Source organism: Pristis pectinata, chromosome 29 (genome assembly GCF_009764475.1).
Source record: "Pristis pectinata isolate sPriPec2 chromosome 29, sPriPec2.1.pri, whole genome shotgun sequence".
NCBI classification, from domain to species: domain Eukaryota; kingdom Metazoa; phylum Chordata; class Chondrichthyes; order Rhinopristiformes; family Pristidae; genus Pristis; species Pristis pectinata.
Window position 1 is genome coordinate 2,518,110 of NC_067433.1, and position 20,926 is coordinate 2,539,035.

The 20,926-nt window shown below is 50.7% G+C and overlaps 1 protein-coding gene across 3 annotated transcripts in view; it reads left to right on the forward strand.

The window, feature by feature from the left end:
- Positions 1-12,562: 12,562 nt before the first annotated feature.
- LOC127584440 (transcription factor 7-like 2) overlaps positions 12,563-20,926 on the forward strand; it is a 30,596-nt gene continuing 22,232 nt past the window's right edge. For all 3 annotated transcript variants that reach the window (XM_052041254.1, XM_052041255.1, XM_052041256.1), the window contains exons 1-4: positions 12,563-12,725; positions 13,040-13,100; positions 13,471-13,571; positions 20,035-20,112. In XM_052041254.1, the coding sequence (XP_051897214.1) occupies positions 12,564-12,725; positions 13,040-13,100; positions 13,471-13,571; positions 20,035-20,112 (402 nt within the window). In that variant the 5' untranslated portion in view covers position 12,563. The remainder of the gene's footprint in view (positions 12,726-13,039; positions 13,101-13,470; positions 13,572-20,034; positions 20,113-20,926) is intronic.

Below are 20,926 nucleotides of genomic sequence, written 5' to 3' on the forward strand. Positions count from 1 at the left end.
TGGGAGGAAACCGGAGCACCCGGAGGAAACCCACGCAGACACGGGGAGAACGTACAAACTCCTTACAGACAGTGGAAAAGAAACAACAGGATGCAGAATAAAGTGTTACAGTTACTGAGAAAGTGCAGTGCAGGCAGACAATAAGGTGCAAGGTCATAACGAGGTAGATTGTGAGGTCAAGACGCCATCTTGTCGTATTAGGGAACCATTCAATAGTCTTACAACAGTGGGATAGAAGCTGTCCTTGAGCCTGGTGGTACGTGCTTTCAGGCTTTTGTATCTTCTGTCTGATGGGAGGGGGGAGAAGAGAGAATGTCTGGGGTGGGTAGATATCAGGTCGGCATGGATATGGTTGGCTGAAGGGCCTTTTTCTGTGCTCTATGACACTATCACTGTGACATTTGGTTTCACTACAGTCCAATGCTCCTGGTCTTTTATTTACAAAAACAAGTTTACTCCAGGTACTGCAAACTACAACAACAACTAAACTTCAGCTAAGTGATAATGTTACCAACCTGATCCAGGATGCAATTGATTCTCTGTGGCGCCCAATGATCCTGGAACACCTCCATGGTGCCCGTAGACACCGCATGTTCTTTCTCCAGGGATACCCGGGTATAAATATAACCCTGGAAGATGGCTTGGGCGGAGCCCTCGGCTGCCTGTCTCCATGACCCGGGAGTGCTCCTGCTCGTTGGACACCCAATACAGACAGAGGGGAGCTGGTCAGGGGACTGCTGTTGGACTGTGAAAGGTTGCAAGTCGTAAATCCTGGTAACGTGTCATCAAAGCATCCACTGGTCTGATCGTCTGCTGGGATTTTGTGGGTGTCCCTCTACGGAATGCACAGTGTGCACTGGATCACTTGAGACTTCTGGGATCGGTGGGCACTACAAGAGTTGGAATGCATCCACGATACCAAAGAACACTTAATTAAAGTTTTAATTTTATTTGATTTCTAAACTTTTGGAAAAAACCACAAAGAAAAACCCAGAAGAAAATGAAACACCTTCCACACTGGTCTCCCAGGATCAGTGCAGCAGGGGCCACATAAAACTGCCTCTATATTCTCACAGAAAAAACTCTCAGAGCAGGGCCAGCACAATTGAGACTAAGATGCCCTCTGTACTCTGCTGTCTGACACTCAGGGGCATGGGTTAGACACAGAGTAAAATATTCTCTGCACTGGTAGCCAACAGATACAAGGGAGAAAACCCTTCCCTCAATGTCAGCAAAGCTAAAGAGCTGGTTATTGACTTCAGGAAGGGGGGCGGTGCACACGTTCCTGTTTACATGAATGGTGCTGAGGTCGAGGAGGTTGAGAGCTTCAAGTTCCTAGGTGTAAACATCACCAATAGCCTGTCTTGGTCCAACCAAGTACACACCTTGGCCAAGAAAGCTCACCGGCGCCTCTACCTTCTCAGGAGGGTAAAGAAACTTGGCATGTCCTCTTCTTCCCTCACCAACTTTTATCGATGCACCATAGAAAGCATCCTATCGGGATGTATCCCGGCTTGGTACGGCAACTGCTCTGCCTGAGACCACAAGAAACTGCAGAGAGTTGTGGACACAGCTCAGCACATCATGGAAACCAGCCTCCCCTCCATGGACTCTGTCTACACTTCTCGCTGCCTCAGTAAAGCAGCCAACATAATCAAAGACCCCTCCCACCCTGGACATTCTCTCTTCTCCCCCCTCCCATCAGGCAAAAGATACAAAAGCCTGAAAGCACGTACCACCAGGCTCAAGGACAGCTTCTATCCCGCTGTTATAAGACTATTGAACGGTCCCCGAGCACGATAAGGTGGACTCTTGACCTCACAATCTACCTCGTTATGACCTTGCACCTTATTGTCTGCCTGCACTGCACTTTCTCTGTAACTGTAACACTTTATTCTATATTCTGTTATTGTTTTCCCTTGAACCACCTCAGTGAACTGTTGTAATGAATTCATCTGTATGGATGGCACGCAAAACAAAGCTTTTCACTGTACCTCGGTACATGTGACAATACTAAACCAATTTACCAAGATTTGAGGACTTTTGTTTTAAAGCAGAGGTGGTTGTAATCTGGAATTTACTGACACACAGCTGGAGCCGGGAGGGTCAGTCAGGGATCCCTAAAGGGGATTGGTGAGGAACTGGAGGGAAAGTCCTTTGCAAGTCTGCAGGGAATCTGCAGGAATGGGACAGGCACAAATCCAGCCCAAGCTTAATGTTGCTCTTATGTTGCTTTGAAAGACAGGTTAAAGACAAATCATCGCACCACAGCCCTCGTTTTAACACCAACGTGTCCCTCAGACCCTCTCCATAACACAGTAATATCTCATGTTTTCTTATAAGCTTTGCTATATTGCCACCACCTCCCTGTGACAGGGCTGTCACTCACCTCGTAGGGCACTACCCTGGCCAGAGCCAGAGCAGACAGACGGTCTCCCAACGAGGGTCCCAGCACAGACAGACACTTCCTCCTGGCTGGACTCTTGTGAAAGATGGTCACTCTCCCAGAGAAGCTGGGAATGGGGGGGTCACACTCCCAGAAAGAGGCTGGGAATGGGGGTCACTTTCCCAGCTGCAGTTGGTCATTCTTTCAGCTGGACCCTGGGAAGGGTGGTCACTCCCAATCTGAGCCCAGGACAGTCTCCCACTGTGTAGTTACTCTCCCAGATGGAACCCCAGGACTAGCCTCTCTTCTCCCTGCAGGAGTTCCAACACTGCCGGTCACTGTCCTGGCTGGGAGTCCTGGTGCTAGTGGTCACCTTCAGCTAGAACCTCGCTCTGTGGTTATTGTCCTGACCAGACCCTGGTGTGGGTCCTCACTCTAGGCTAAAGCCCAGGAAGGGGTCCCTCTCCCAGCCAGAGCCCATGGAACGTTGGTCAGTCTCCTGACCAGAGCCAGTGAAGCACTGGTCACTCTCCTGGCTGGAGCCCGAGGACCACCAGTCAGTCTCCCAGCTGGAGCCCTGGGAAAGCTGTGGGTTGGGGCCCTGGGTCAAGTCTCCCAGAGCCGAGGTGCAGGGGGATATTCTGCCAGCTGGAGCCCCAGAGTCAGTGCTCACTGTCCCAGCCAGGACACTCTCCCTTTGGCCAGGGGCCAGGCCTCCACTGTCCTGGAGACTTGTAGCAGGTGGTGCAAGTAACAGAAGAGACTTTGCATCAAAGCGGGGAGTTGGTGATGAACTACAAGTGCAGGCTGTCCCGGGTTACAAACCCGTTCTGTTTTTATAGGTGTCCTTAGGTTGATTTTGTCCATAAGTCGGAAAGTATGCAAAAATCACTCGAGAGGGTAACCATACCTCCACAGTGTTGTAATGGCTGGCATCAAAAGAACATAAAGCTGATAAGAAAAAACAATTACTAAAAGCGGTGAGAGAGGGGAAACTAGTTTTGCTGTTTGTAGGAACAAATGTGTGTACATACGTCTGAATTTAATGACATTTTGGGAGCCCGTACGTAGGTAGGGGTGTCCGTGAGTCAGGTGAGTCAGGAGTCAGAATCCACTGACAGACTAATTTCTGATGACTTTATGGACTGATTGAGGCTGGGGTAAGGTTTTGATTGATACCAGTTCCTGAGGTAATGAGGGTGGAATTTAGATGGTCCACTGTTCACACGTAATGGAAGGAGCTGGCCCATCTGTTCTGCAGTGATATTCAGGTGCTTTAATTATGCTGCAAATAAAAAGTTAAGATTAAGGAATAGATGTTGGAATTTGGAGCATAAAATAAGCTGCTAGAAGAACTCAGCGCGAGAACAGCATCTGTGGAGACAAAGGGATAGTTGACATTTCAGGTCAAGACCGTGAATCAGGCTTCTGTCTCTACCTAAGACCCAGCAACGGGACTGCCCCGGGAGACCCATTGTTTCTGCCTGCTCCTGCCCCACTGAACTTACCTCTGCATCCTGTCTCCCTTATCCGGTCCCTTCCCACCCCCCATCCGGGTCACCTCCTCGCCCTCCATCATTTTGCTAACTTCCAACTCCCTGGTCCCAAGACTAAAGACACAAGAGAGACTGCAGATGCACCCACTCCCGGTGAAGGGTCTCGGCCCAAAACATCCACTCTTCATTTCCCTCCACAGATGCTGCCTGACCCGCTGAGTTCCTCCAGCATCTTGTGTGTGTTGCCCAAGATCAAAGAATAGTTTTGTTTTAACATCTCTTTCAATACTTTGGCACATTGTACAATTTTTCACCACACAGAATTCTGAAACTTTGTCTTCAACCACTTTCCTGCATTTCTTTGTAACATCACAACGTAAAAAAATGCCTCAATGAACACCACGGCATACCCTTTGTCCACTGTAACACTGGTATATTGTGCCTCTCACTGTGATAATGTTATACAATATCATTCATTGCAACATAACGATATGCCCACACCATAATACCAAATTATACCACACAATGTCACTCTAACCTAAAGATACATCCAACATCCCTCACTGTAAAATAATTAGTTACTCCAAACCACCCAGTGCATGCTCTTTTAAACCTTCTGCATCTTCACTGTAACATCCTGAAAAGCCACTCACACCCCTCCAAGTAAAGGCGTAAACTAGAGGGGTAAAGCTCTTGCTGATACACTGACCTGCTATGTCCTAGAGGTACAGTGAGAGGTATTCAGTACTGCCTCTGTGTGTCCGTAACAGAGTGATATAATGCGGGATCATATTGGAGTGTTACGATGATGGATGGGCCATATAGAAGTGTTTCAGTGAAGACTTGCAGTATATCAAAGAAATACAATGACACGACACACAAAAGGCTGGAGAGCTCAGCGGGTCAGGTAGCACCTATAAGAGGGAAATGGACAGTCTGATACGCTGAGCTTCCCCAGTGTTTTGTGTGTTGCTGCAGACTGCAATCTCTTGTGTCTCCAAGTACAATGACATACCAGCACCCCCAGTGTAATAATCCACCATTGTAGCTGCAACACCTGCCATCACCCAGCAAACACAAATTCCACACACCAGAATGTGTTCTCGTGGCTCGTCTGAAACGAGAAGGGAAGCTGAGGCTAGCTGCTGAAGAAAAGCGCACTCGCCAGAAAAACAGCATCAAAGCAACACAGGAGGACAGCGCCTTCAAGTGCAGTCGCTGCAGCCGAGACTGTCACTCCCGTGTAGGCCTCTACAGTCACAACAGACGCTGCTCTACCACTACCAACTGAAGCAAGACTCTCCACGCACAGATCCATGGTCTCGCGAGACTAACGGATGTCACCACCTAGAACAATCCCACCAGAGTCATTTCCCCGCTTATTCCCCGCAACCAATTCTCTCTCTGTGCACACCAAGTGCCCCCACACCCCGGCCACCCACCAATTCCCCAACACCCCTCACTGTAACACTGACACACCTCACACCCCTCACTGTAACACTGATACACCCCGCACCCCTCACTGTAACACTGATACACCTTGCACCCCTCACTGTAACACTGACACACCTCACACCCCTCACTGTAACACTGATACACCCCGCACCCTTACTGTAATACTGATACACCCTGCACCCCTCACTGTAACACTGATACACCTCACACCCCTCACTGTAACACTGATACACCCTGCACCCCTCACTGTAACACTGACACACCTCACACCCCTCACTGTAACACTGATACACCCCGCCCCCTTACTGTAACACTGATACACCCTGCACCCCTCACTGTAGCACTGACACACCTCACACCCCTCACTGTAACACTGATACACCCCGCCCCCTTACTGTAACACTGATACACCCTGCACCCCTCACTGTAACACTGACACACCCCGCACCCCTCACTGTAACACTGATACACCTTGCACCCCTCACTGTAACACTGACACACCTCACACCCCTCACTGTAACATTGATACACCCCGCCCCCTTACTGTAACACTGATACACCCCACACCCTTACTGTAACACTGACACACCCCGCACCCCTCACTGTAACACTCACCGATACACCCCGCCCCCTCACTGTAACACTGATACACCCCGCACCCCTCACTGTAACACTGACACACCCCGCACCCCTCACTGTAACACTGATACACCTTGCACCCCTCACTGTAACACTGACACACCTCACACCCCTCACTGTAACACTGACACACCTTGCACCCCTCACTGTAACACTGACACACCTCACACCCCTCACTGTAACACTGATACACCCCGCCCCCTTACTGTAACACTGATACACCCTGCACCCCTCACTGTAACACTGATACACCCCGCACCCCTCACTGTAACACTGACACACCCCACCCCCTTACTGTAACACTGATACACCCCGCACCCCTCACTGTAACACTCACCGATACACCCCGCACCCCTCACTGTAACACTGACACACCCCGCACCCCTCACTGTAACACTGATACACCCCGCCCCCTTACTGTAACACTGATACACCCTGCACCCCTCACTGTAACACTCACCGATACACCCCGCACCCCTCACTGTAACACTGATACACCCCGCACCTCTCACTGTAACACTGATACACCCCGCACCCCTCACTGTAACCCTGATACACCTCGCACCCCTCAGTGTAACATTGATGCACCCCGCACCCCTCACTGTAACACTCTGAGGTGCCCTTGCTGTGTTTCTGCAGAAAACCACCTCGACTGGAAATCAGATCTTGCTTTGTAACTCCCGTTTCTGTCGCTCTGGGCTGGTGAGGGAAGTGTGGTTGTTGGGGGGGAGGGGTGACCGTTAACTACTTACCTAAATACAATGATTGGGCTTAGAGGCTGTGCAGTAATTGGGAGGTGCAGGATTAGTTCTGTGGCCTCCTGTGGCCCTGGTAGGAGAAGAGGGCCTTTGTGTTGATGGGATTTAGAGGTCTCACTAATCAATGCCTGTTGTTCAAACGACAAGGGGGGAGGGTGTATTTGGATTGAGCAATTCGAGTTGGCAAAGTGAGAATGTGACTCCTCATCTGCGACAGTGCGTCACACTCCCTGGCCAACATGAGATTAGTTTTAGGCACTGACTGTGTGAAGCCCCAAGTTACCTGTGGCCTGGCTCTGGGACTTGGCTTGAGCCTCACCCTATCCCGGGGACAGGGCCTGATCGTTTTATTATTGGTATTGGTTTGTTGATTTATTATTGTCATGTGTACTGAGATACAGTGAAAAACTATTGTTTGTGCACTATCCAGACCGGTCAGCCCACACATAATCACATCGAGGTAGTAAAAGAAAACAGAATGCAGAATAAAGTGTTACAGTTACAGAGAAAGTGCAGTGCAGGCAGACAATGAGGTGCAAGGGCCACGATGAGGTAGACTGGGAGATCAAGAGTTCATCACTTAGTGTATGAGAGGTTTGTTCAAGAGTCTGAGAACAGTGGGATAAGATACTCGTGGATGGAGTCACACCTTACGCAAAGGAAGATGGTTGTAGTTATTGGAACTCATTCATTCCAGCCCAGGATATTACTTCAGGAGTCCTCTGGGACTTCATCATCTTCATCTACTTCATCAAAGAGTTTGCAGATGATACCACCGTTGTAGGCCGTGTCTCCAACAGCGATGAGTCGGAGTACAGGAAGGAGATAGAGAGCTCAGTGGAATGGTGTCATGACAACAACCTTTCCCTCAATGTCAACAGAACAAAAGAGCTGGTCATTGACTTCGGTAAAGGGGGCGGTGTACATGCACCCGTCTACATCAATGGTGCTGAGGTCGAGAGGGTTGAGAGCTTCAAGTTCCTGGGAGTGAACATCACCAACAGCCTGTCCTGGTCAAATCACGTAGATGCCACGGCCAAGAAAACTCATCAGTGCCTCTACTTCCTCAGGAGGCTAAAGAAATTCAGTTTGTCCCCTTTGACACTCACCGACTTTTACCAATGCACCACAGAAAGCAACCTATCTGGAAGCATCACGGCTTGGTACGGGAACTGCTCTGCCCAGGACTGCAAAGAGTTGTGGACACAGCCCAGCGCATCATGGACACCAGCCTCCCCTCCTTGGACTCTGTCTTTACCTCTCGTTGTCTTGGTGAAGCAGCCAGCATGATCAAAGACCCCACCCACCCGGGACATCCTCTCTTCTCTTCTCTTCCATCAGGTAGAAGATACAGGAGCCTGAGGGCACGTACCACCAGACTTAAGGACAGCTTCTACCCCACTGTGATAAGACTATTGAACGGTTCCCTTATACAATGAGATTGACTCTGACCTCATGATCTACCTTGTTGTGACCTTGCACCTTATTGCACTGCACTTTCTCTGTAGCTGTGACACTTTACTATGTACTGTTATTGTTTTTACCTGGACTACATCAATTACTGACTCAATGTAACTGTGTAACGAATTGACCTGTACGATCGGTGTGTAAGACAAGTTTTTCACTGTACCTCGGTACAAGTGACAATAATAAACCAATACCAATACTGATCTTTCCACCATGAGGGCAGAGGTGGGACTGTTAACTGATGATTGCACAACGCTCTATTCCATTAAGATAGTCAGATATCTTTATTAATCATGTACATCGAAACACACAGTGAAATGCATCTTTTGCGTAGAGTGTTTTGGGGGCAGCCCACAAGTGTCGCCACGCTTCCGGCGCCAACATAGCATGCCCACAACTCCTAAACCCGTACATCTTTGGAATGTGGGCACGGGGAGAATGTACAAACTCCTTACAGACAGTGGTGGGAATTGAACCCAGGTCGCTGGCACGCTAACCACTACACTACCGTGCCTGCCCCATTTCACGACAGCCTGTTCCTGAATGCAGCAGGACCACACGCTGAATCAGGAAGCCACAGGAACAGTCAGCCCAATATTGGCTGCTTTGCTGGGTCAAGAACTGCTCCCATAACATGGTACTACTTACATTTTCAAACCTCACCATCAGGACAGCATCTTAATGCATTCCTGAAACTATTCCGGTGCTTTTTGCAATCTGACTGCGACATGATGGGACATCTTGCTCAGCATGGATGAGTTGGGTTGAAGCTGTTTCCGTGTGGTGTGACTCTATGACTCTATAATGACTTGGACAACTTTCCAGAGTGGTTTGTTATGTGGTGAGTAACACTCGTGTCACTGTGTGCTTGGCAGTGACCATCTTTAACAAAAACCAGAAGAGTTTAACCTGCCCTTGATGTTCAGTAACATGACCATTGCAAATGTCCCCATCATCAACACCCTGGATCATCACTCACCAGAAACTCAACTGGACCAGCCACAGAGTTTGAAGATCCATCTCCTGACATCCCAAAGGCCTTTCCACTTTCTACAAGGCATGTCAGGAGCATTTTGGAAAACCTTCCAGTTGCCTGAATGAATCCATCAAGAACACTGAAGAAGCTCAGCACTGTCTAAGACAAAATAGCTTTTCAGGGGGGTGGCACTCAATCCATCAGCCTCAATGTTCATTCCCTCCAGTAACAGTCCGCCAGTTGTAGTGCATCCCATCTACAAAACTTTCTGCAGTTAATCAACAAGGCCACTCCTGCTGCATCTCCCAAGCCCCACCATCTCCACCACCATGAACGACAAGGGCAAGTTGCTCATTGCCCTGGCTTGTAAATATATTGCCATCCCTTCAGCATTGCTGGGTCTAAATCCCTACCAAAAAATCTGGGTTTCTTAGGGCCAGAGGGACTGGGGCATACAGAGAAAAAGTATTGAATTGGGATGATCTGCCATGATCTTATAGAAGGCAGAACGGGTCCAAAGGGCAAAATGGCCTCCTCTTGCTCCTATTTTTCTATGCAATGGCCTTGTGGGGTGTAAGAAAATAGCTCATTACCACCTTCTAAAGGGCTTTTAGGGATAGACATTAAATGCTGTCTTTGCCACATGGTGAAAAAGTTGCTTGCCTGAATGCTTCATGGTGTAGTTGACCGTGGCATTGTAACTGTGTTTCTTACTGAGCACAGGTGCCCATCTCCGGGGGGAGAGGGAGGGTGCCTGTGTTGGCCTATGTGAAAAACAAACTGCTAGAGGAAGTCAGCAGGTCGAGCAGCATCCTCTCCCCCCACAGATGCTGCCCGATCCGCTGAGTTCCTCCAGCAGCTGGTTTGTTGCTCCAGATTCCAGTGTCTGCAGCCTCGTCTCCATATGTCTCGGTGCAGATCGTTAGTTGGCCCTGAGTGTAGCTGTTCGTCACATACGGCTGCCTGCCTCTTCCACAATTGCCTCTGTGAGTATTAATGCCTTCCTCTATCAGAGATCAGTTACCTGTTGTAGAATATTGTTGCTTTTCTGAGTGCCATCTTCTCACTCAGTCTGGTGCATATTCAGAATATGTCGACCATTAACTGGTCCTCTCTCCAAAGAATCTGTCACGTTAGCGTTACATTTCATTTTACACTACTTCAGTTTGCACCATAATCCTTGCACCACTCTGCTGTTTTGTGCTCATCGCTGTGTCTATTGTTGAAATTTTTATTACCGTGTACACTGTTCACTCTGTGAGCTTCATGTGAGCAAGGAATTTCACTGCACCCTGGTCTATATGGCAATAAACAATATGACAGTTGAAAGTATCCTGACTGGTTGCATCATGGCCTCGTACAGCGATTCCAATGCACAGGAACACAAGAGGCTGCAGAGAGCAGTGGACACAGCCCGGTCCATCACAGACACATCCCTCCCCACCACTGACAGCATCTACAGGAGGCGCTACCTCAAGAAGGCAACGTCTATCATCAAGGATCCCCACCATTCGTGTCATTGCCCTCTTCTCGCTGCTACCATCGGGCAGGAGGTACAGGAGCCCGAAGTCCCACACCACCAGGTTCAGGAATAGCTACTTCCCTTCAACCACCAGGTTCTTGAACCTACTGGCACAACCGTAACCCTACCTCAGCAACAGAACACTGCGGACCACCTCTTGCACCACTGTGGACTTGTCTTTGATTGTGTCTTTGTTTTTTTTCTGTACTAAGGTCTTGCTTCTGACAGTCTTTTATTTCACTGTATTGTTACGAGCCAGGTTGCTATTTGGTGAGGATCCCTTTAAGGCACCTGGACAGTAGTGCGGTGGTGTGTGTGTGGCTTTATCTGACTGCTACGAGTGGAAGCAGAAAAAGCATCTATAACTGGAATGAAGTGGGAGAGAGGGAGAGGGAGAGGGAGGGGAGAGAGAGAGAGAGAGAGATAAAAGTTGGGAGCACTGACTGCCAGTCTCTGTATCTATGAGTGAAGCACAATCATTGTGACTGTCACTTTACAATCCATGTATGGATTTATGGAGCAATTTGTGGAGTCCACTTTGTCGTTAACCTGTACCAGAAATCAGGTATGTCTGTGGGCGGCCACATATCGAGAGCCCTCGGAGTGGCAGATATTTCTGACTAAAAGCAACGGAGTTCATCGGCGATTGAGGTGTCGTATTGGTTCCATCGTGGAACCTGTGGAATTTATAAACTGCTGTCTATATTCTCTCTACATTCTAACGTGGTTTTCAGAAGCCTTTGCTCATCGTTTTGTTTCATGACTTGCTGAACTGAACTTTGAGAACTGTTCCTCGACTTGGGGTTTGGGAACTTGCCACACACACACTTCAGTTTATTTTGGGGTCAATGTCTGATATCTAATGTTTTTATTTCTCTTATTATTACAAGTAGTTATTAATAAATAGATTCTAACATTTAAACATGGCTCGTTGTGTTTCTATTGTTGCTGGTACATAACAGCATGATATAATTTTATGTTTAACTTACGTACAATTTATATTCTATGTGTCGTCTGTACCTGTGTGCCTGTGATGCTGCTGCAGTAAGTTTTAAATTGTTCAGTACCTTCCCGTTCTTGTGCACATGACAACAAACTCGACTTAACTTGAACTAACCTGAACTGCCTGAGCTGCTGAGTGTTTCCAGCATTTACTGTTTTTGTTTGGGACTTCACCCCCAAGTGTTTGTTTCAGCGTCCTTGCCTTTTGAAAATGCTGGAAACACTCAACAGGTCGGCCGGCATCTGTGGACAGGAATTAATGTCGCAGCTGCAGAGCCGGGAGAGGAGGAGAAGAACTTAGTGCGAAGTTGGTGGAGTTCTTGTTTTACTTTTCTCGGGAGCTGCCTGAGACTTGCCGCCCGCCTGTGCTGTTAACATCCCCTCTGGCGGCGGCAGGTCTGAGGTGTGGGTGGGGGTGTGGAGGGGGCTCCAGGGAACTGAGGCACAGCCTGGTGCCCGGGAGGGGGCGGGGCTTCGGGGAGCAGGAGGCGGCGCCTGGCTGAGGGTCCGGGGGCGGGGCTGGGGCCACGGCTTGGCCCCGGCCTCTGATTGGCGGGCGGGGGCGGGGCCAGGCCCAGGGCCCGGCCATTGATTGGCGGCTGGGGGCGGGGCCAGGCCCAGGGCCCGGCCATTGATTGGCGGCTGGGGGCGGGGCCAGGCCCAGGGCCCGGCCATTGATTGGCGGCTGGGGGCGGGGCCAGGCCCAGGGCCCGGCCATTGATTGGCGGCTGGGGGCGGGGCCAGGCCCAGGGCCCGGCCATTGATTGGCGGTAGGGGGCGGGGCCACGGCCAGGCCCCGGCCATTGATTGGCGGCGGGGGCCGGGGGCAGCTGGCAGTCAGAGCGGGGGAGCGGGCGGGAAGATGCCGCTGAGCGGCGGCGGGGAGCTGGGGGCGAGCGACGAGCTGATCCGCTTCAAGGACGAGGGCGAGCAGGAGGGCGAGCGGGACCTGGCCGAGGTCAAATCCTCGCTGCTGCGGGAGACCGAGGGGCCGGAGAGCGGCGGCCGCCCGCCCGGGACCCAGGTGGGCTCCGAGTCGGTGAACTGCCCCCCCCCCCGGGTCCCCCCGCCCGGCCGCTCCCCCCCCCGGGTCCCCCCGCCCGGCCACTCCCCCCCGGTCGCTCCCCCCACTCCCCCCCGGGTCCCCCCGCCCGGCCGCTCCCCCCCCCCCACTCCCCCCCCCCCCGCCCGGCCGCTCCCCCCACTCCCCCCCCGGGTCCCCCCGCCCGGCTGCTCCCCCTCACCGGGTCCCCCCCCCCGCCCGCTGCCCCTCGGATTCCCCCCCCCTCTCCCGCCGGTTGCCCCGGACCCCGGACTGACGCCTCTCGTGTGTTGCAGGCGGAGCGCGGTGCCGAGCCCGAGAGTCTGGTGGAGAAGCGCCGGGAGCGAGAGGAGGAGGGTGAGTGAGACTGATTCCCCCCGCCCCAGGACATCCCCCCCCCACCCACCACCATCTCTGCCCTTGGATCTGTTCCCCCCCCCTCACTGGATCTCTGATCTCCTCCCCCACTGCCCCAGCATTGGATCTCTGATTTCATCCCCCCACTCCCCCCAGCACTGGATCTCTCTCCCCCCAGCACTGGATCTGTCTCTCCCCCCAGCACTGGATCTTTCACCCATTCCACTGTTTCTCTGGACCCTACACTGGATCCCCCACTGCTTCCCTGCCCCCTTCTCCCCCGCCCCTTCCGATCTCTGTCCACTTTCTCCCCCCACCCCACCCTGGGCCTTTGATTAACCACGACCGCCGCCTCTCTCTCCCCCCGCAGCCCGGAGCCGGGATGGAGGCTTGTTCCCGGCCGCCAGCTTCCCGTTCCTACTGATCCCGGAGCTGCCGGCGCCGCCAGGTCTGTCCCCGGGGCCGCGCACGGTGAGTCCGCAAACTTCTGCAAACTTCTGCAAACTTTCCGCGCGTCCGCGCCGGGCTCTGCGTGTGTGTGAGGGTGTGTGTGTGTGCGGCCGGGTCTCTGCCGCTTTCTCCCATCGCCATCGTCACAGCCCCGAGCCGGGCCTCTCAGCCTTTGTTCTGGACGTGGGCAGCACCCCCTCCCCCTGCCCCTCCCGCACCCCCTTGTCTATCCCTCCCACCCTCCCTCTCCCCTCTATGCCCTAGTCTCGCCCTCCCTCCTTCCACGCCCCCCCCCCCCCCCCAATTCCCAGTCGCTCTCAACACATTGCAAAGTTTGGCACGGGTTTCTAGTCTCGGCGGGTGTGACATGCAGAATGTGATGCGCCCGCAGCCCGACACTGGGCGGTCCGGTCCGGGCTGAACTGCAAATGCCAAGCCCCGGGGAACGATTCCTTGGGGTCGGGAGGTTGTTTGTAAGGTTGGTGAAGTTTGGGGATTGTGATCAGTGGCCGCTTACTGCAGGGTGAACAACCGCTGGTTGGAGACGGGAGGGACGGCAGACGCTGGGATCTGGAGCCCCACACAATCTGCTGGAGGCTCAGGGGGTCCAGGAACATCTGTTGGGGGGGGGAAGGAATTGTTCGCATTCTGGCTCAAAACTCTGCACTGGGCATCAGTCGTGATGCAGGGTTTTGACCTGAAACGTCAACAATTCCTCTCCCCCCCCCCCCCCCCCCCCCCCCCCCCCCCCACCACACAGATGCTGCTGGATGTTGAGGCTCCACAAGGCATTGGTAAGACCTCACTTGGAGTACTGTGTGCAGTTTTGGGCTCCTTATTTAAGAAAGGATGTGCTGACGTTGGAGAGGGTTCAGAGAAGATTCACTAGAATGATTCCAGGAATGAGAGGGTTAACATATGAGGACCGTTCGATGGCTCTTGGGCTGTACTCCTTGGAGTTCAGAAGAACGAGGGGGGACCTCATAGAAACATTTTGAATGTTAAAAGGCCTGGACAGAGTAGATGTGGCAAAGTTGTTTCCCATGGTAGAGGAGTCTAGTACAAGAGGGCATGACTTCAGGACTGAAGGGCGCCCATTCAGAACAGAGATGCGGAGAAATTTCCTTAGCCAGAGAGCAGTGAATCTGTGGAATTTATTGCCACGGGCGGCTGTGGAGGCAAAGTCATTGAGTGTATTTAAGGCAGAGATTGATAGGTACATGAGTAGCCAGGGCATCAAAGGTCATGGTGAGAAGGCGGGGGAGTGGGGTTAAATGGGAGAATGGATCAGCTCGTGATAGAATGGCGGAGCAGACTCGATGGGCCGAATGGCCGACTTCTGCTCCTTTGTCTTATGGTCTTCTGGACCAGCTGAGTTCCTCCAGCAGATCCTGTGTTACTTACCACAGGTTTAACTCTTGCAGTTTAGGACCCAACCATTCATTCTGCCTCAGTAAGACAGCAGCCACTGTACCCAGGTTAACTTTCCCAGAGTTGGTCACCAGCCACGATTTGCTGTTAGAAGGGATGGTTTAAAGACTTGGAGCGGGTGGGGGGAGATGTGAGGGTTGTGGGGCAGGGGGAGGCAGAGCTGGGGGGGAAGGGCAGCATCGTGGAGGGATTTGAAAATGAGGAGTTTCAGAAGTGAGGTGATTCTTCCCAGGGGCCTGTGTCAGTCAGCGAGCTCGGGAGGACGGTGGGTGGGTGGGATGGACAGGTTGGGGTGAAGGTAGCAGAGGTTCAGATGTGTTTAGAACATGCAGTGGGAATAACAGGACAGTGATGGACCGAGGCCACTGGGGAGCCCGTGGAGGACGGAGAGAGTCAGGATTATTCCGAGTCGAGGTGTCGGACATCGCGGAAAAGGCCCTTCAGCCCTCCATGTCCATGCTGACCTTTTTACCCATCAACACCAACCCCATTTGCCCGCATTAGGACTGTGTCCCCCTGTGCCTTGCCTACTTAAGTGTCTGTCTGAATGTCTCTTAAGTGTAGTGATTGTTGCCGATACCACCATCTCCTCTGGCAGCATGTTCCAGGTATCACCCACTCTCTGTGTAACTTACCCTCAGATCACCTCTAAAACTCACTTTAAAGCTATGAACTCTTGTTTCTGATACGGGTAAAAGATTCAGACTGTTTATGCCCCTCTTCACCTTGTCTACCACTGCCAGGAGAGAGGGTTGTGAGGTGACTGAGAAGTGACCAAGGTGTGTGGGGCTGATGGTGAGTGCAGGGGTTGGACTGCTGGGGGTGTATAGAACAGAGAACAGCACAGCACAGCACAGAACAGGCCCTTCGACTCACAATGTTGTGCCGACATAGCTAATCCCTCCTACCTACCGAACGCCCATATCCCTCCATTTTCCTCTCATTCATGTGCCCATCCAAGCCCCTCTTAAAAGCCCCCAATGAATTTGCCTCCATCAGCCTATCAGGCAACACATTCCAGGCATCCACCACTCTCTCAGTAAAAAAAACGTACCCCTCACATCTGTTCTGAACCTACCCCTCTCACCTTAAGTGCATGCCCTCTGGTATTGGATCGCTCAATAATGGGAAAAAGATATTGCTTGTCCACCCTATCTATGCTCCTCATAATTTTATACACTTCCAACAGATCACCCCTCAGCCTCTGCTGCTCCAGAGAAAAGAGCCCAAGTTTGTCCAGCCTCTCCTGATAGCACATGCCCTCTAATCCAGGTGGCATTCTAGTAAACCCCCTCTGCACCCTCTATAAAGCCTCGACATCCTTCCTATGGTGTGTGGAATGGATCATAGGGCTGGGAGTGGGGGTGGGGGGTGGGGGGTGGGGGGGGGGAGGAAGAGGCTCTAATTGTTCAGAGGGATATGGAATCTCTAGTCAAAGGTTCTGTGTCCCCTGCCCCCTCCACAACCAAGGTCAGTGGTTCTTGGGAGGGGGTGTCAGTCTAGTTGATAGTAATCTGTACTCCATGTTCTGAGCATTCCTGGTAATGTTGATTAATTTGTACAACGTGGTTATATTTACCCATGCTGGGGATAGATTGTCATGTAGGGAAGCATAAAAGATGCGTGTGAATTGAACTGTAGACAGATGTATGGTTCCAGCATCTGCAGTCTCTTGTTGTCCCCATGACCTGCGTGGGGCTGTGGTAACCCTGATGGTGCCCGATTCTCTGTCAACAATTGGTCTCAATTGGTACAGGTTGAAACTGTCTAGTCTGGCACCCCTGAAGTCTGACTGGTGCTGGACACAGAAGATCCAGACCACAGAAGTTGTCTCTGATCATCTTCCTCTGAGCAGGGGAACTGTTCTGAGTGTGGACACGCCCCGGGTCACGTAAGGGTCCCGAGAACTGTCTGCAACCCAAAGCTGTCTGCTGAGATCACAAAAGTTGCACAGGTAGGTTAATTAGCTACAGATTAGTACAGGTCTTAGTTAAGTTTAGAACTTAGTTTGAATTAGTTAATTAGTATAGATCTGTACTTCAAAACATGCCTGGACCACAGGTGATGCTGGACCCACAGAATGCTGGAGCAGAGAGTTTCAATCTGTATTTAAGTAACAACAGAAAATGCTCCAGATACTCAGTAGGTCAGGCAGCATCTGTAAGAGAAGGAAACGGAGTGAATGTTTCGGGTTGAAGACCCATCATCAGAACTGGAAAAGTGAAAGGAGTGAGTGTGTTTGAAGTGAGGGGCAGGGTGGTGGGTGGAAATATCTGTTCTAGGGTGGGGACCATGCTCATCCAATTGCTTCCTTTGCCAGCCAAGAGAGGGAAATAAATGCTTGTTAATCAAAGCTAGTACTACAGGGAGGAACAGACAGAGGAAGGTGAGTGAGGGCAGGAGAAAGCGAAGGCTTACAGGAACTGTGAGATGCCGAACATGGCAGCTGCTGGAAAAGTAAGAGAATGTTGGGAATACCCAGCAGATCAGGCAGCATCTGTGGAGAGAGGAAAAGGTGAGTTAATGTTACAGGTGGGTGACCTACAATCGGAACTGGCCAGTTCCAACACAAACAGGAAAGGCTGGTTATCTGAAATTGCTGAATTTAAGATAAGATTTCTTTATTAGTCACATGTACATCGAAACACACAGTGAAATGCATATTTTGCGTAGAGTGTTCTGGGGGCAGCCCGCAAGTGTCGCCACACTTCCGGCGCCAACATAGCATGCCCACAACTTCCTAACCCGTATGTCTTTGGAATGTGGGAGAAAACCGGAGCACCTGGAGGAAACCCACACAGACACTGGGGGAACGTACAAACCCCTTACAGACGGTGGCCGGATTTGAACCCAGGTCGCTGGCGCTGTAAAGCGTTACACTAACCGCTACACTAGCCAAGGGCTGCAGAGAATCCAGACGGAAGGAGAACTGCTGTTTCTGGAGCTGACAAGAAGCCAAAGACCGAGGTCAGAGTGGGAGTAGATGACTGGAAGCTGAGGGTCAGCCTGCAGACTGAAATGTGGCATTCTCCCAGACCATTGTCCAGTGTGTTTTTGGTGTGTCCAATACAAAGATCAGTGCACTGGATGAAAACACTAAGTAGGAAGAAGTGCAAGTGAATCACAGCTTCATCCAGAGTGGCAGCTTAATGGAATAAACAAAATCTGGAATCTAGTTTCAGTAATTGTGACCATGAAGCCATCTCACTGCCTTGTTGATTAGGGAAAGAAATCAGCCACTGTTACCTGGTCTGGTCTTTAAGTGACACAGGACCCACAGAGAGAGAGTTGAACCTTAACTGCCCTCTGGACTGGAATAGTTGAATTGATCAGCAGAGTGGTGCAGCAGGTAATGCACCTGTCTCACATCTCCAGCGACCCAGCTCCGAGTCTGACCTCCGTATGGAGTGTGCGTGTTCTCTGTGGCTGTGTGGGTTTTGTCTGGTACCTCCAGTTTCTTGCCACATCCCAGGAATGTGTGCATTGGTAGCTATTCTAAATTACCCATAGGGGAGGGGAGTGGCAGGATCTGGGGGGAGTTGATGGGAAATAAGACCATGAGAGAGAGGAGCAGAATTAGGCCATTCGGCCCATCCAGTCTGCTCTGCCATTCAATTGTGGCTGATTTTCTTTTAAACTCCATTTTCTTGCCTTCTCCCCTTAACCCTGTTACCAGTCAAGAACCTGCCAATCTCTGCCTTAAATATAACCAATGGCTTGGCCTTCACAGCAGTCTGTGGCAATGAATTCCACAGATTCACCGCCCTCTGGCTGAAGAAATTCCTCCTCATTTCTGTTCTAAAGGGACGTCCTTTTATAATTGGAGGAATGGGATTGTTCTGAGAGCTAGCATAGACTCAATGGATGAGTGGTCTTTTTCTGTGTGATAAGAAAATTGAGAATTCAGGACAATGAGTTAGAGGCAACGTGTAAATGAAGAAATAGAATCTGCCTCAGCCAACTCTCCTCTCTCAGACCTTGCACAGATTGGCTTGATTTGAATTCAGGGCTCGAATTGTTGACAGTTACTGTGGTTTCAATCTGGATGATATTGTGATCAATCTTATCCAGAGAATCTTTTTATCATAGGATTTCTAATTAATCCTTTATAGATCTAGTCCTGGGTAAGAATAATAGCCTGTTCCCTAATTGGCTCTTTGACCTATTATTCTGGGAAACTGATTTGAATGTATTCAATGAATATTCTTCCAAATTACTTCTTGCCAATTTGGTTTGACCAGTTTTTGTAAAGATTAATCCTCTGGATTATTTCACGACCCTTACTACAGGCTCCTCAAATTTGCTGATTTATTCTCTGTTCCACAGTTTAGCTATGTTAAGGGGCCCACAAACGATATCCACCAGTTTATTCCTCCCTTTGTTAATTCTGAGTTCCACCCAGGCTGACTTTGCTTTTCTGAAGTAAGATTCTTTTCCCCCTTTGGCTTCTTATTAACACAACTGCCCTACCTCCCCCTGCCCTGCCCTATCTCCTTGGTAATATAACAGTCTTTTCTGAAAGCCGTGTACAACAAAACCGATAATCCAGCATATCTGGGACTTTGGTACTGGACTGGCAGATTTTTTTGGATTATTGGACGTTATTTCTATAAGTACCCAACACGCTTTTAATTCTCCTTTTTTGAGGCGAATGAAAAGCCACTTTGATTTGTCATAAGCAATACTTTATTTGAAACCTTAAGCGATCCAGGGAATTTATCTGATAGCAAGAATAATGTGTATTCAATGCTTCAAAGATTAAAAGTAATTTAAAAGTGAGAAGTGTTAAGTGGCTGCAGGTTCCTGGATTTTTGTAGCGCAGATATCGCAGGATGAGGCTCCATCCTTGGTAACTGGGGTCAGTTTACGATTGATGCAGAAGTGTGGGGAGAACGTGGGGATTGGTTTGGTTTTGATCCAGGGCTATGGGGAGAGCAGAGTGGGTGTGATTCGTGTGGGACTGATACAGGCCTTGGGTACATGGTCCCTTAAATTCCTTTAGTGTTTTATTCAGTCAATTGTCTTATTCTGTGTTGATTTTAATTTCCTGCAGTACCTGCATATGAAATGGCCCCTGTTGGACATACAGGCGGCAGGTTCTCTCAAGGACTCACCATCTCCTGTCCACATTGTGAGTAAGACAAAAGTTCCCTGGAACGGTGCGTGTTGGGGTGGTCTTTCTCTTCTGACTGAAGAGTAGTGGGGGTAGGAGGGGGACTGGAGGGAACAGGGTAAGGGAGGGGAGGGGAGGGGAGTGGGGTGGGGTGTGTGAGGCCATTCACTGATGAAGGAATGTAATAACTGCTGTGAAGAGGGGGAGCTGTGGAAGGACAGAGATTTCTGTCTGCCACAGGAAGGTCACATTCATCTCCAGGTCCTCAAAGGTGACTGTTCACTTGCACCTAGCTCAGTCTGACTACATGTGGAGGAGCTGCATCAGGGGGAGGAGATCAGCCTTGGACGAAGGGGTGGAGACAGCAGATTCTCCAGAATGTTAGCAGTGTTGATTAGTTTGCAAGGAGAGCTGGATAAACCCGACCCTGCCCTTGTGTCAGTGTTCCAGAGTCTCTCAGCAGGCCCTGTCCCACCCATCTGTACTCATCCCATTTACCCGCACGGTTAGTAGACTTCATTGCTTTGTCAGTTCAACTGCTCGTCTTGATCCTCCTTGAATGTGAGAGTCTCTGCCTCCTGCACCGCGTGTTCCGCATTCCAACCACCCTTTGGTTGAGAAAAATCTTCCTCGGATCCTCTGGAAGCTTGATTGATGCATTTAAAATACACACTCTCGCTCTCTCTCTCACTCCCCTATTTCTTCTGGTTGAGGGACTCCAGGACAATAAACCATTGTACAGAACCGCAGAGGTAGACCCCGAACATTCAAGGTGATGTCAGGAAGCTCTTCTGCACACACGGCAGTGGCTCGATGGAAGTCTCTTGCTCCA